General features: G+C 51.0%; 2 protein-coding genes across 2 annotated transcripts; both read left to right on the top strand.

Moving 5' to 3' along the window:
• Positions 1–1,192: 1,192 nt before the first annotated feature.
• Aspvir_005500 (CCR4-NOT core subunit CDC39) lies at positions 1,193–8,427 on the top strand (the record flags this gene model as incomplete). Its single annotated transcript, XM_043268715.1, has 4 exons — positions 1,193–1,921; positions 1,987–2,311; positions 2,379–8,290; positions 8,362–8,427. The coding sequence occupies 4 exons, from the start codon at positions 1,193–1,195 to the stop codon at positions 8,425–8,427; spliced, it is 7,032 nt and encodes a 2,343-aa protein (XP_043124650.1).
• Positions 8,428–9,164: 737 nt separating this feature from the next.
• On the top strand, positions 9,165–13,543 carry Aspvir_005499 (uncharacterized protein; the record flags this gene model as incomplete). Its single annotated transcript, XM_043268714.1, has 8 exons — positions 9,165–9,233; positions 9,295–9,479; positions 9,570–10,025; positions 10,081–10,533; positions 10,887–10,941; positions 11,010–11,902; positions 11,970–12,029; positions 12,232–13,543. The coding sequence occupies 8 exons, from the start codon at positions 9,165–9,167 to the stop codon at positions 13,541–13,543; spliced, it is 3,483 nt and encodes a 1,160-aa protein (XP_043124649.1).
• Positions 13,544–13,733: the final 190 nt, after the last annotated feature.

The following is a 13,733-nucleotide window of genomic DNA, read 5'->3' as shown; positions in this document are numbered from 1 at the left end:
GTCGCAATGTTTACTACTCCACGTCTCTCGGGGCAACCGGCGGCTCATGCAGCCCAACCATGATGGCTTGAGTCGGGTGTCTCTGAGACTCGCATATGTGTAACAAGGGGCCAATGAGCCGCCCCAAAGAGTCTGATTGGTGTCTTTTGCTACCTTACTTTACTAGGTAGTATCTGAGAGTCTGTGAAAAACGTGCAGAGTGGAATCTCCCTGGCATAGATTCTCTTCTGCATTATCCCCTGCATTTAGGTCTCACTCACCATTCTGTTGACCAGAGTGACCCATGAAAAGCCGACAGAAGGACTGGCCATCTTTATATTGACCATAAATGTGATGTACGGTTGAACTTATATTCAATGATTGCTTCCATGAGTGTGGATGAGACTCATGGGCTCATAACAAGATCAGCTTGATGTCACGTGTGATCCACGGGCGACATAACCATCGTGTATTTTGAGGAGACATTTCCCAAACTCCTTGACTCTCAGAGAACACTGGCTCAATTTAGTTATGGGAGATCCCATTTACCTGCACATGAAGCAATACCACGCTACTATCGACCTACTTGATAATACTCCATACAGAGAGAGTACTTCTGGCTGCTAAAAGAACCACGGAGCCAAATCCGGTTGGCTGACTCAGATATTACATCAGCAATTCCCGAGAAGCAGCCACACTTGTCACGTGCCCTCTCGGAAGCGCATTCATTGTGGGGTGTTGCAGAAGGGATGTTAGAGCGACCCCGAATCGTTTGAAATTTCGATCATGATCTGTCTGGCGTGAGAGTCTTCTCTTAATCTGCTTACCAGACTACCAGTAGTAGCATCGGAAGTTTCTGAGGGGGATTGTTCTTGTACATGTTGCTTACACTGCTTTGAGCCCTAGATAGTAGTAAAGAGCTTCAGCCTCCCTGTGGCCAAGCTAGTGTACCTCAGGCATCTCCACCTAACCGTCCACTCAACCTCGCTTTCTTTGCCCGTCACTAACTCTCTATTGGAACTTCCAACCTGTGCCACAAAGCGACACCTTTTCCCATTCACCTCTGTCTTGCCTACTCTGCCAGCGCAAGATATTTGTCCTTCACAAAATACACCTTTGATATCAATATACTCGATTTTATAGATCCTGGTCGTCGTCAAGAATAAAAAATTTCTGTTGCTCGCCTTACAGATCAAATGATCGCGTCTCCTAGATGACCTTCCCTCCCCCTCCCCCTTCCTCCCAATCGTCGATTGCTTCTGGCACCGATAAATTGTCTTCGAACAGGGCGGCAAGGTCACAGCAATCTGCTTGGGGTCTCTCCGCGTCCCAGTCTAGCATTCGCCGTGGGTTGACTCCGCTTGCGACCAACAACCTTTCATCGTCATCGTCGATTCCGTCTGCGAATTCCCGAGGACCAGTTCAGTCGACTAGTCCCGCTCCAGGTGGCTCAACCTCTTCCCCTTTGACTTCCTCCTTCTCCGCCGTTCTGAGTTCCGCAAGGGGTTTTCCTGGTGGACGGAGCGTACCCTCACCTGCCTCAACACCGTCACCTTTTGCCGCCTTCCAATCTGGCTCGCAACAGCATCAGCAACCCGGGCAGTCACTCACGTCTCCTAAATTCAGGGCTCACACCCCGTCGTCACATCTGGCTTCCGCAGCAGGCTCTATCGCGGGTGGTGGAGGCTCCGGGGGAGGCGGTGGTGGGACGGGACCTTCCAGAGGCGCCACCTTCTCGCCGTTATTGTCCGGCAACACCGTGAATTCACCCACTGGGTTTCCCTCTGACAAACCGGGCTCAGCAGCTTCCGGGGCTGCAGCCCACGCAAGCCAGTCCTCATTGACTAAGATATCCATCGCTCAAGTCTTCCTTCTTCTAGACTCTATCACGGAGAAAGAAGGTCGAGAGAAGTGGGAAACCAAAGCCGCTCAGATACACAAGGTAGGACAGCCCACCACGCGTTGCCTTGATTTCGTACAAATCTGACATGGAGTAACGTTCTGTAGCTTGTCGAATCGAACGGAATGGAGGTCTTCTCGAAGTATTTCCGGCGTCTTCTGACGGGCAACGCCCCTCAGATCTTTCCAGGGGTCAACAAGTCTGTGGAAAATGCTGGGAATTATCCTTTGCTGGTCCAAGAGATGCAGAAAGTCACTCAAGACATAGAGCAGGCCCAGAAAATCGCAGAAACGGTTGATACCTCGGAAGGAGACATATTCCGCGATTTCGATCTTTCTACCTTCCTCGATCATTTTAAGCTGGACCCTGTCGCTAAGGTAGCCCTTGCACTGGCCTTCAAAACCGCCAATAAGTCGGACTTGCGTGCGAAAGGTATAGTGCTCTCCCCCGGAACGTCTTTGATCAGCGGTCACCATCTAACATGTGCCACCACTTGTAGCCGATGCAATTCTCTCGAACTCCATCACGCCTTTCCTTCAAAGTTTGGCGACGCCGTCTGAGGCAACTAAGGATTTCAAAAACTCGTTCATTGGGATGACCATTGAGCGTTTCATCCTCTACCCTCCACGCAACTTCACCGACGATGTGAAAGCCAAATTGGTGTACGCGGCGAATCTACGCTACCAGAAATTAGGCGTGGAGATGCCATTCGAGGTCGCCTCTGCTCTACAAATGTTCAATTTCCTGAATCCAAGGTACACATTGGTCCGCCAGCTGCACTCGAGGGGACCCCGAGCCACGTCGAACGTCGACGCCGTGAATGAGGCAGTCAATTCAGCCGGACCTGATGGCTGGAACGAAGAGCATATTGCCAGCGCCCTACTGTTCCTGGTTCTTTCTCAGCATTGGCAGGATTTCTCCTTGGAGACTTTCCTTCGAGCGGTCAAGTCACATTACGGTGACAGGCAGATTAATTGGTCTTTCATTTTCCGGAACTTTGATCGGGAAGGCCTGCGACTTGACTCGAAGCAGTTCGCCAAACTCTATTCGGTCCTCTTGTCGGCGGCTGCGGATGATTCCACTTTGGACATCCAGAAGCTTTGGGGTGGCGATTGGGAACATCGGGACACGCAAATGTCTTTCTTGACGGCTTTCATTATTTCCCGGACAGATGTCTCTCAGATTCCCAATCTTCGAGCTACCTTCCCAGCGGATTTCTTCGCTGACGGTCCCGAGCTCGTTCACTTGCAAGGGGAGCGGGCAGCGAAGTCTCCGCTTCGTTCTCTGGACGCTATGAAAGCCATCTTTGACATTGCTTTGTTCTCTCAGGCTGCATGGGCAGCTGCGGAAAGTCAACTACTCATCAAGGCTGTTGTCCAGTATGATCTTCCTGTCTTTCTGTGCTCAGCTCTGGCTCTTCCTCAGCCCTGGACCAGCGTTCAGCAAAGCTTCGTTCTCCGGACGCTCGTTGTCTTTATCTTAAAACAAGAAGAGGGATATCAGCTTGCGCTTCATGGAGCTTGGCGCCAGGACCGCCAGTGGGTAGCTGAGCAGCTATTCACCACGTTTACTCAAGACCCAACCTCAACAGCCGCAATCTACGAGCATGCTGTCGAATTTGATTGGCTGGACTACTTGCTTGGATACACAAACGGTCTTGCTATGGATCTGGCTTGCTATGCTCATCGGAAGGGACCCTTCGACCTCGAGCAATGGGTCCGCAATGCGGCTCAGAAAGGACCAATGGATATGGGTAACTTGTTGTCTAAATACCTCAGGATTAAGGCAGAAGACGAATTGCATGTCCAAAGGAAGGAACAACCTGCTCCTCAAATGGTCAGTCTTTCTGTGAAGACTGTCTATACTTTACTGTCTGTTTTGGAGGAATATGTTGGCGACCGTGAAAATCTCACGCCGGTGCAGCGAATCTGCATTCAGACCTATCCCCGGCTTATCAACTACGGCGAAGGCTTTGACGATATCATCGACGCCAATGGCGAAAACGGCAATGCGTTACCTGAAGCTATTGACAAACAGATGCAGGAGCTTTTCGGCAAGATGTATCACGAAGAACTCTCCTTGCGGGAAATATTGGAGTTGATGCGACGGTACAAAACATCTCGCGATCCGGCTGAACAAGATCTTTTCGCGTGCATGGTTCATGGACTCATCGACGAGTACCATTGCTACCATGAATATCCCTTGGAAGCACTCACAAAGACAGCTGTGATGTTTGGTGGTATCATCAACTTCCGGCTCGTCGACGGAATCACACTGAAAGTTGGTCTGGGCATGATTCTCGAGGCAGTGCGAGAACATGACATTCACGATCCCATGTACAAGTTCGGCGTGGAGGCCATTGAGCAGCTGATTAGTCGTCTCCCCGAGTGGGCTGGCTTTTGTCACCTCCTGCTTCAAATTCCGAGCTTGCAGGGCACGCCCATTTTCCAGAAGGCTGAAGAAGTGCTACGCGAGCAGGGAAGTCAAGTGCGAGATTCTGATAGTGGCAGAATCGAGAATGTTACTGGTGCGTCCATAACCAACGGTACCCTCGATGAGACCGCACCAGACGGGCCCACCCGAAAGTTCCTCTCTATCCATGTCGACCCACCTTTACGACCTGAGATTTACCATGATCCGGACGAGGAGGTGCAGGACAAGATACTGTTCGTCCTAAACAATGTGTCGGAGCAAAATATTGTGGAGAAGCTGCACGATCTCACAGACGTACTGCGAGACCAGCATCATCAGTGGTTCGCATCGTACTTGGTGGAAGAACGGGCGAAATTGCAGCCAAATTTCCAGCAACTCTATCTCGATCTTCTTGACCGCATCAACGACAAGATTCTTTGGGCTGAAGTTCAGAGAGAAACCTACTCGAGCGTGTGCAAGCTGTTGAATGCAGAGGGGACGATTAACTCGTCCACAGATCGCGGCCATCTCAAAAATCTCGGTTCATGGCTCGGTTCACTGACCATAGCAAAAGACAAGCCTATAAAGCACAAGGATATATACTTCAAGGGTCTTCTCCTGGAAGGCTATGATAGTCAGCGTCTGACCATCGTGATCCCATTCACTTGCAAAGTGCTGGTCCAGGCGACAAAATCCACTGTCTTCAAGCCGCCAAACCCATGGTTGATGGATATTCTCGCTCTTCTGCTGGAACTCTACCACTTCGCTGAACTAAAATTGAATCTCAAATTCGAGATTGAAGTGTTGTGCAAAGATCTCGAACTGGATCATAAGACAATTGAACCCTCCGTCGTTATCCGGGATCGCTCGGCTCACATCGAGGATGCGCTGTCGACAGCAAATATTCCTGAAGGCCTCGAAGCCTTCGAAGACATGGCTCTCACCGGCATCAACCAGGGAATGCGGACAGAGAGGCTGTCTCCCGCCGCGATCATGTCCACTCTTCCAAGCTTAGACAAAATTCTTGTTCTGCCATCTTCAGCAAGCAGCATGGTTGACCCGAACGTCCTCAGGCAAATTGTCCACACAGCTGTTGAACGCGCTATCGCGGAGATAATCACTCCAGTTGTAGAACGCTCCGTCACGATTGCATCAATTTCAACTGTACAGCTGGTATCCAAGGACTTTGCCATGGAGCCTGACGAGGAAAAGGTGCGACATGCCGCTGGCAATATGGTGCGACAGCTTGCTGGAAGCCTGGCCCTGGTGACTTGCAAGGAGCCCTTGAAGGTCAGCATGACAAACTATATCAGAATGATTCAGCAAGAGTACTCCGAGCAGCCCATGCCTGAAGGCTTGATTTTGATGTGTGTCAATGACAACCTTGATGCCGCCTGCGGAATAGTCGAGAAGGCGGCGGAGGAGAAGTCTTTCCCTGAGATTGAAAAGGTTATTGAACCACAGTTGGAAGCACGCCGGCGTCATCGGGCTGCCCGACCTAATGAACCTTTCATCGACCCGTCGATGAATCGCTGGGGCTTGTTCATTCCTGAACCCTACCGACAAGCCCCAGGTGGTCTGAACAAAGAGCAGCTGGCCATTTATGAAGAGTTTGCTCGTCAATCTCGCGGTCCAGCAGCAACTCACGTTCAGAGTGTATCGACTGATTCCGGTCGACAACTGGCAGATGTTCTCCAGGACTCCTATGCGCAGATTCCTAACCTCTCTACGCCTGCGGAACAGCCAGCTGTACCTCATAGGACTCCGCAGGCTCAGCAAGACACACGTCTGCAGCAAACCGGGCTCGTTGGCCCACAAGCGCAACTGAATGGCTTTCTGGAGGCGCCAACACCTCGCGACAAAGTCGACAGCATAGTTTCTGATCTTCAGCAAGCAGCTCGCAATGCACCTGAGGAGCGCGTGAAGGACCTTGGCAGAGATAGTGCTGTGTTGCAGGAGTACAACCAGGCTTTACGTACTATCCTTACGTCGCCAAGCGGCGAAGAGCTGGCAAGATTAACATCTCTGAAGATCTGCACAACCTTATATTCTCAGTCCACGAGTAACCTTGAGATCGAGGTACTCGTGCATTTGCTTGCGAAGTTGTGCGATATGTCCTCACTCGTCGCAAGATATACCTGGGTTGTCTTGTCGGAGGTAGATGACGAGCATATATTCAATGTCCCAGTCACAGTGGCACTCATAGATGCCGGACTGCTGGACATTCGCCGCGTCGATATGAGTCTCACCAGGCTTATCTGTCAGAAGAACACGGGTGCACTCGAAATACTGGCCAATCTGATGGACCGAGTGCTCTTCAACGAAGAGCCCTCCGCATTACGGTCTGATTTCTCCGGCAGTCTCGAAGCGATGAGCCAATGGCTTGCGGAAGACGCAAATCTTGCTCCTGCGAATGAAATTATCCGCAAACTACGCGAGTCCGGTATCCCTGAAGTCGTCAATCCTCTTCTCAGCGACAAAGCGCGAGCAAAGCGGGATCAGATGGAGTACATCTTCAGCGAGTGGATTGGTATTTACAAGGCCCCAGGCGCCACCGACCGTACCTATCATTCCTTCCTTAAGGACCTGCACCAGAGGCAAGTCATGGATAACCAGGAGGACTCTGCTTTGTTCTTCCGTCTCAGCATTGATATCTCCGTCGCGATGTTCGAGCATGAATCGCAGAATCCTAACGGTAGCCTTGACGAGGCTTTCCTCTATATCGATGCGCTTGCGAAATTGGTCATTCTGCTAGTCAAATTTCAAGGAGAGAGCGCCGGCTCGGCCAAGACCAGCAAATCCGTCTACTTCAACTCGATTTTGTCGACGCTCGTGCTGGTGTTGAATCATCACCACGTTATTCGCGGAGAGGCTTTCAACCAGCGCGTGTTTTACAGACTCTTCTCAAGTATTCTGTGCGAGTATTCTCTGAACGGACTTCAGCAGAGTGGTCAACATCAGGAAATGATGTTTGCTCTTGCCAACAAGTTCCTATCGCTCCAGCCCCAGTACTGTCCCGGTTTTGTCTACGCCTGGCTCTCACTGGTATCCCACAGATTTTTCATGTCGGGAATGCTGAATATGCCCGAGCGCGCAGGTTGGGGACCCTACTGCGAAATAATGCAGGCTCTCCTCTCTTACATAGGAGAGCAGCTCAAGCCAGCAAACATCTCTTACGTTGCCAAGGACCTGTACAAGGGAGTGCTTCGTATCCTACTGATCTTGCACCATGACTTCCCCGAGTTTGTGGCCGAAAATCATTTCCAGTTCTGCAATGTCATTCCCGCCCATTGCGCTCAGCTTCGTAATCTTGTTCTGAGCGCATACCCGTCGTCTTTCCACAAGCTTCCAGATCCTTTCAGGGAAGGTCTGAAAGTCGAGCGCCTGGAAGAGATGCGTGAAGCTCCCAAGATTGCCGGCGACATCGCTGCTCCTCTACAGCGCGCCAACATCAAAGATGTTGTCGATAGCTTGCTGCAGAGCAATAACCAATCAGAGGCGTCCATCCAAAAGATTTGCGATGCCATCTACAACCCTGTGAACAAGGATACTGGACTCTTCTACACTCCCATCAATGTCAATGTCGTCTTAGTGAACGCGTTGGTTCTATACATTGGTCAGGATGCTGTTTCTGCCGGTGGAGCCAAAGGTAACACTCGCGCCGCGTTTGACAACTCGCCTCATTCGGCGCTTCTGGAGAGCCTCGCCAAGGTGTTACGACCTGAGGCGCGCTACTACTTGCTCAGTGGGATGGCGAACCAATTACGCTACCCCAATAGCCATACCTACTTCTTCAGCTTTGCCATTCTTCGTCTCTTCGGCGTGGACAACTCCGAGCAGGATGGATCCGATATCCGTCAGCAGATCATCCGAGTCTTGTTGGAGCGGCTGATTGTCCATCGGCCCCACCCCTGGGGTTTGATCATTACCCTCCAGGAGTTGCTCCAGAACCGAAGCTACACCTTCTTCCACCTTCCTTTCATCCAGGCTGCGCCTGAGGTATGTCACTCTTCTACTCTTCGGTTTGATTAGTGCCTTGTGCGTAACGCTAACGAACCATTGATCTGCAGATTGGTCGTCTCTTCGATGCTCTTCTTCAACACATTCAGCAACAAAGTCCTAGGGCAATGCCTTAGGTATCCTGAAAAGGAGATCGCTTCTCTCGCCATCTCCGATTGATATGAAGCAGTTGATGATGCTTCGATGTCCCGCATTCGGCGAAGATGTCGCTTTTTCTCACGGTATACTAGAAATGCCGCTTACGACGTTAGAAATTCGGTGCTTTACTGGGGTGTATGTTTTCTCAAGGATTTGTTTTCTTTCATTCTGAAACTTGTACTGTTTGTGTCCATTATCATTCTTACGGTTGGGTTTCTGGGGGTTAACTATGCATTCTACGACATGTCAGCGCAGCATACAGTCACATGGAACCAAATGCTTTGCTTTTGTATTGGTTTGTTTTCATTCTGCTGGATGAGTCTGTTAATTTACACTGCGAATGCAGTGCGTTGTAACGATATGTTTTAAAAAGGGATGGGTAATGGTCTACATCTACTTCATAGTAACAGCTCATGCTTCCACTAGGCCAACGCTGCCATGAATTGATATCAGAACAACTCATTGAAACAAACATATGGCATGTTCAGTTCTGATAATGTGAATGTAAAGGAATAGACCAACAACTAATGGACTATAGCATCCTTCGTAATGGCTGCACATTTGCTTCTTTTTGGGGCGCATAGAAAAGGCCTTTTATGTCCGCGGGGGAAGCAAACCTCAGTGACGTCGACGCGAGCGTCGGAGCTCTCTGAAAACACAACTCTCATCACCCGATACCATTCCACCTCAAACCCACGCCAAGCTTGGTCGCACCATGTCGGAGCTTGATTATGCGACAGATGAGGATGTGGAGAATGGCAATGCCTTTTCCTTTTGGCCTCCGGTAAGCCATCGCTCCACATTTCACTGATTCAACAGCTGACGGTCCGTCCGATGACCTCCAGGACGCGCTGGTAGCGCCCTTTCGCGCCCTTGTTTCGAAACAAGCACAGAAAGCCTATCTGGGAACTCTCTTGTTTGTGATAACTGCTATATGCATGTTCTTTGTTTCGTCGGTTGCATATGGGATATTTTACTATTGGTTCATCCCGCAAATTGGGCTTGCGCGACAAGTGCATCTACAGTTTGGGTAGGTCAAACGACGGAGATTGGATTGTCCGATGTAGAAGAAAAAATATCGTTGGATCTCTTGGCTGATTATTGAGATTTCGGTCTGTAGTGATGACCAACCTTGGGGTACCGCTTCCCTTGGGTCGGAGTTGGTCTCTCAGCAAGCATACGATGTCGCCATGAAACTCGAAATGCCGCGGACGCCCTCCAACCTCGCTGCCGGAAACTTTATGCTAGATCTATCACTCTTTTCCCGCCCTTCTACGTCCGTCACTACCGGCCAGAACACATCCTCGAATCGGATTGTGCACTCGCGCCGCCCGGCTATACTGACGTATACGTCGCCTATGGTGGATACCGCCAGCAAGATGTCTTTCATGCCACTGTATGTACTGGGGTGGCAGCGTGAAGCAGAAACTCTGCGGGTGCCGATGCTTGAGAAGGTTGAGTTCTCGCGCGGCTGGCGCAACCTTCCGGCGAGTTTACGCCTTGAAGTCCACAGTAAGGAGCCGATGCAGTTTTACTCGGCTCAGGTGGAATTTCGAGCTAGGTTTACGGGGCTAAGGTACGTCACAGCTACCGACAAGTATCATGGACATCTTTTGGACTAATAGCAATAGATGGGTCATGTACAACTGGAGGATCCTATCGTTCTTGGTCTTCAGTTTCGGCTTCTGGAGCGTCTCCATGATCTCTTCGAGCATTGCTTGGCTTGTCCTGGCTTCGTTATGGAGCACGAAGCCAGAGAATCAGGTAAATATCAAGCGAGAGCCTCGCGGGAAGACTCCAATCAAGGAGGAATATGATGACGAGGCAGCGGATATTTCTGCTCTGGACTCGCCTTCTGACTCACACTCTCCGAAGCACCAGCTGACGAGTAGGGTTAAGAAAGAAGAAGACTTTGAAGAGGAGACGAAGCGCTCTTATACCAGCGACACAGACGAAGAAGGCCATGATCCTGGTGGTAGAAGAGACGTTTGGCCTTCTGAGAGTGGTGCAGGGACTGGCTTAGAGAGCGCAGAGGCGAGGGGCGTCCAGCGGCGCCGTAGCCGTTTATTTAGGGAAGGCCAGTCGTAGGCAGGACGTTCGATCTACGTTTGGTTCTAGAGAACTTCATGACTTCAAGACTTTGATACCCAAGTAATTGCGAGTGATGTATATATATTTCCGGTGGTGAGGATCCTGAATGTGAAGTCGAACAATTTCGTGGCTATACCTTGTCCTATTATGAGGATGGTGCAATAAGCCAGCAATAGCGACGAAGTTCTTTCAAGCATTTCCACAGTATACGGTGCCATTGATGCAGAGGAAGGCATAGTCACTATCACAGGCCTCGGATGCCAAACCGCATGGGCTGCCCGAAAATGCGGAGTAAAAGGGCCCACTTTGATCAAGAAAATACCCCTCCATGTGCATTGCAAACCAGCTCCTCCACCAAACAGTCTCCTTCTGCAGCAGTTACAATCACAATGCACATTTTGGTAAGTCAAACCCTTGCGATTTCTTCAACATGGAAGGAGCCCAGCTCATAGCATGCTCCTCTACCTAGGTAGTCAACGATGACGGTCCTCCGTCAAGCAAATCTTCGCCTTACGTCCATTCCCTCGTCCACACTCTTCAGTCTGCCGGTCATGTTGTATCAGTAGTCCTGCCTCATCAACAGCGATCATGGATTGGCAAAGCGCACTTGATCGGTGCCTCTATAAGACCAACCTACTTCCGTCCCGGCAACCTGCACGAAGACAATGGCACTATCCACGACTTCCCCCGCAGCGATGACGACGAGGACGGAGACGAGTGGCTTCTCATCGACTCGACGCCAGCAAGCTGTGTCCAGATCGGTCTTTTCCACTACTTCCAAGAACGCGGTCCCGTCGACGTGGTTGTGTCGGGTCCCAACTACGGCCGCAATACGACTGCCTTGTTCGCTTTGTCGAGCGGCACAATCGGAGGAGCTTTGGAGGCTGCACACTGTGGGAAACGCGCCATTGCCCTTTCCTATGCCTTTAGCTCGCGCAACCATGACCCTGTTGTGATCGCTGAAGCATCGGAGCACTCGGTGAAGCTGATTGAATACCTCTGCGAGAACTGGGCGGAAGGAGTGGATCTGTATAACATCAATGTGCCTCTGGAGCCGGGGATGAGCAAGTGCAAGGTGCTATACACCACTATGCTTGACAATAGGTGGACTGGCAGCTGCTTCCAGGCTGTTGATGCAGCGCTCCCGGATGAGACTCCCCAGCTGCAGGAGCAGAGGCTGCGGGACCAGGGTGAACGACTGAGGGAGAAGCCCACTGCCGCTCCAGGGATAGGGCCACGCAGGAGGATGCGGTTCCAGCATAAGCACTTTCAGTGGAACCCTGATTTCACAGATGTGTGGAAGAGTGTGGAGGCGAGTGGACCGGGCAATGATGGTCGCGCTGTGCGCGAGGGAATGACAAGGTGTGTCCTCTCGACCCTGTCTCATATTCTACTCTGTATTGGCTCGTAGCTGACTGTTTGGGCCCAGTGTTACCCCTCTCAATGCCACTTTCATGCGTACACCAGGCATCCAAGGCGAAATTAAACTGTGAGTGAACCCTTTGGACGAGCGGATCCGCGTCTAAACAGGTCCAGCTAGATCATGAGCGTGTCGCGTTGTTCGATATACGACCTTGATCATAACCTCCGTGTCTCTTGACCCCCTTCTAGCGTTCTCCTTGTTTGCTTTGGTCGATGGTCCATGATCGTATTTTAGAAGACATGCATTCTAATCAGCCTAGACTTTGTAGCTCAGATAATGATGAACCTGCATTCTACTCCATCGTGGATAGCGACGATCATTACGTGCAGAGCCTGATGGAACAAGCCTTACAGCGTCGCCTTCGGAAAGGACAGCATCAAATCATATCGAAGCTGTCCGATCTTCCTTCCCCCTCCGCCCCTCTCTTTCAATATCGCGAATACGAACGGCTGGACTTTGAGCATGCGATGATGAACTCGTCTACCTCCTTGGTCAACGCCTATATCATCCGGAAAGCGCTGATTCGCAAGCACTACCTCTCCAACACAGTGGCCAACTGGGTCACCAAGCACCCTAACAGCGTACTACGGAATCATTTCAAATTCGCGTACGACTTCGAGCTAGACTACGCCGAGTTCCTCGACGAAGCCCTGCTCGAGGCATACGAGCTCCGCGACAGCCTGGACAGGAACGAAGGCAAGCCGGAGTCGGAAAAGGAATGGTGGATTCTGAAAGCAGGAATGAGTGACCGCGGACAAGGCATCCGTCTCTTCAACAGCGAGGATCAACTACGCGAGATATTCGAAGAATGGGAGGAGGACGACTCGGATGACGAAAGCGAATCCGAGAACGCAAATACCGGTCGACTGGAAGATCAGGACCAGGACCAGGATGGGAACGTGGACGGACAAGGCGTCGTCACCTCCCAGCTACGCCACTTCATCGCCCAACCCTACATTGACCCTCCCCTCCTTCTACCCTCCTCGTCGAACCGCAAGTTCCACATCCGCACTTATGTGCTGGCTGTCGGCTCATTGAAAGTCTACGTCTACAAGGAGATGCTGGCTCTCTTCGCCGCCAAACCATACTGTCCTCCATGGGAAGACGAAGATGAGGTCATCGATCTCGCCAGACACCTCACAAACACCTGTTTCCAGGAAGGCGGTAGCACCAACGAAGGGAGCGTCCGACGGTTCTGGGACCTGGATCATCATGTACCCGGATTGAGCCACGACTGGAAAGAGAAGATATTCGACCAGATTTGCGCCGTCACCAGAGAGGTTTTCGAGGCGGCCGCACGAGGCATGATGGTTCATTTCCAGACCCTGCCAAACGCCTTTGAGCTCTTTGGCGTTGACTTCCTCGTCGACAAGGATGGTGTTCCTTGGCTGCTGGAACTGAATGCTTATCCAGACTTTGGTCAGACGGGTGAAGAGCTGAAGGACCTCGTTGTTGGTCGCCTCTTTGAGGAAACTGTCGAGGTTGCCGTCAAACCTTTCTTCGGTATGGGTGATTCATCAGTAAAAGGAACAAGTGACTTGAGTCTGGTTGCCGATCTCGAACTTGGCAGAAAAGCTTAAAAACCAGGGCAGCTACCCCGAAAGCATGGGGTCTCAGTACATACGAAAACCGTCTTCATCTAGATTGGATCATATCTCATCATTGATCCATCCAGGCACGATCACAGGGTTTTTTAGAGGGAACGATTTCTAAAGAGGCGTCCATGATTAAAATCATTTCTACTCTATATATCTCGGTCAAAAGTTAGCC

Source organism: Aspergillus viridinutans (assembly GCF_018404265.1).
Source record: "Aspergillus viridinutans IFM 47045 DNA, scaffold_3, whole genome shotgun sequence".
NCBI classification, from domain to species: domain Eukaryota; kingdom Fungi; phylum Ascomycota; class Eurotiomycetes; order Eurotiales; family Aspergillaceae; genus Aspergillus; species Aspergillus viridinutans.
Note: the sequence above shows the minus strand (reverse complement) of the source record. Positions and strands in the feature narration are given on the sequence as shown.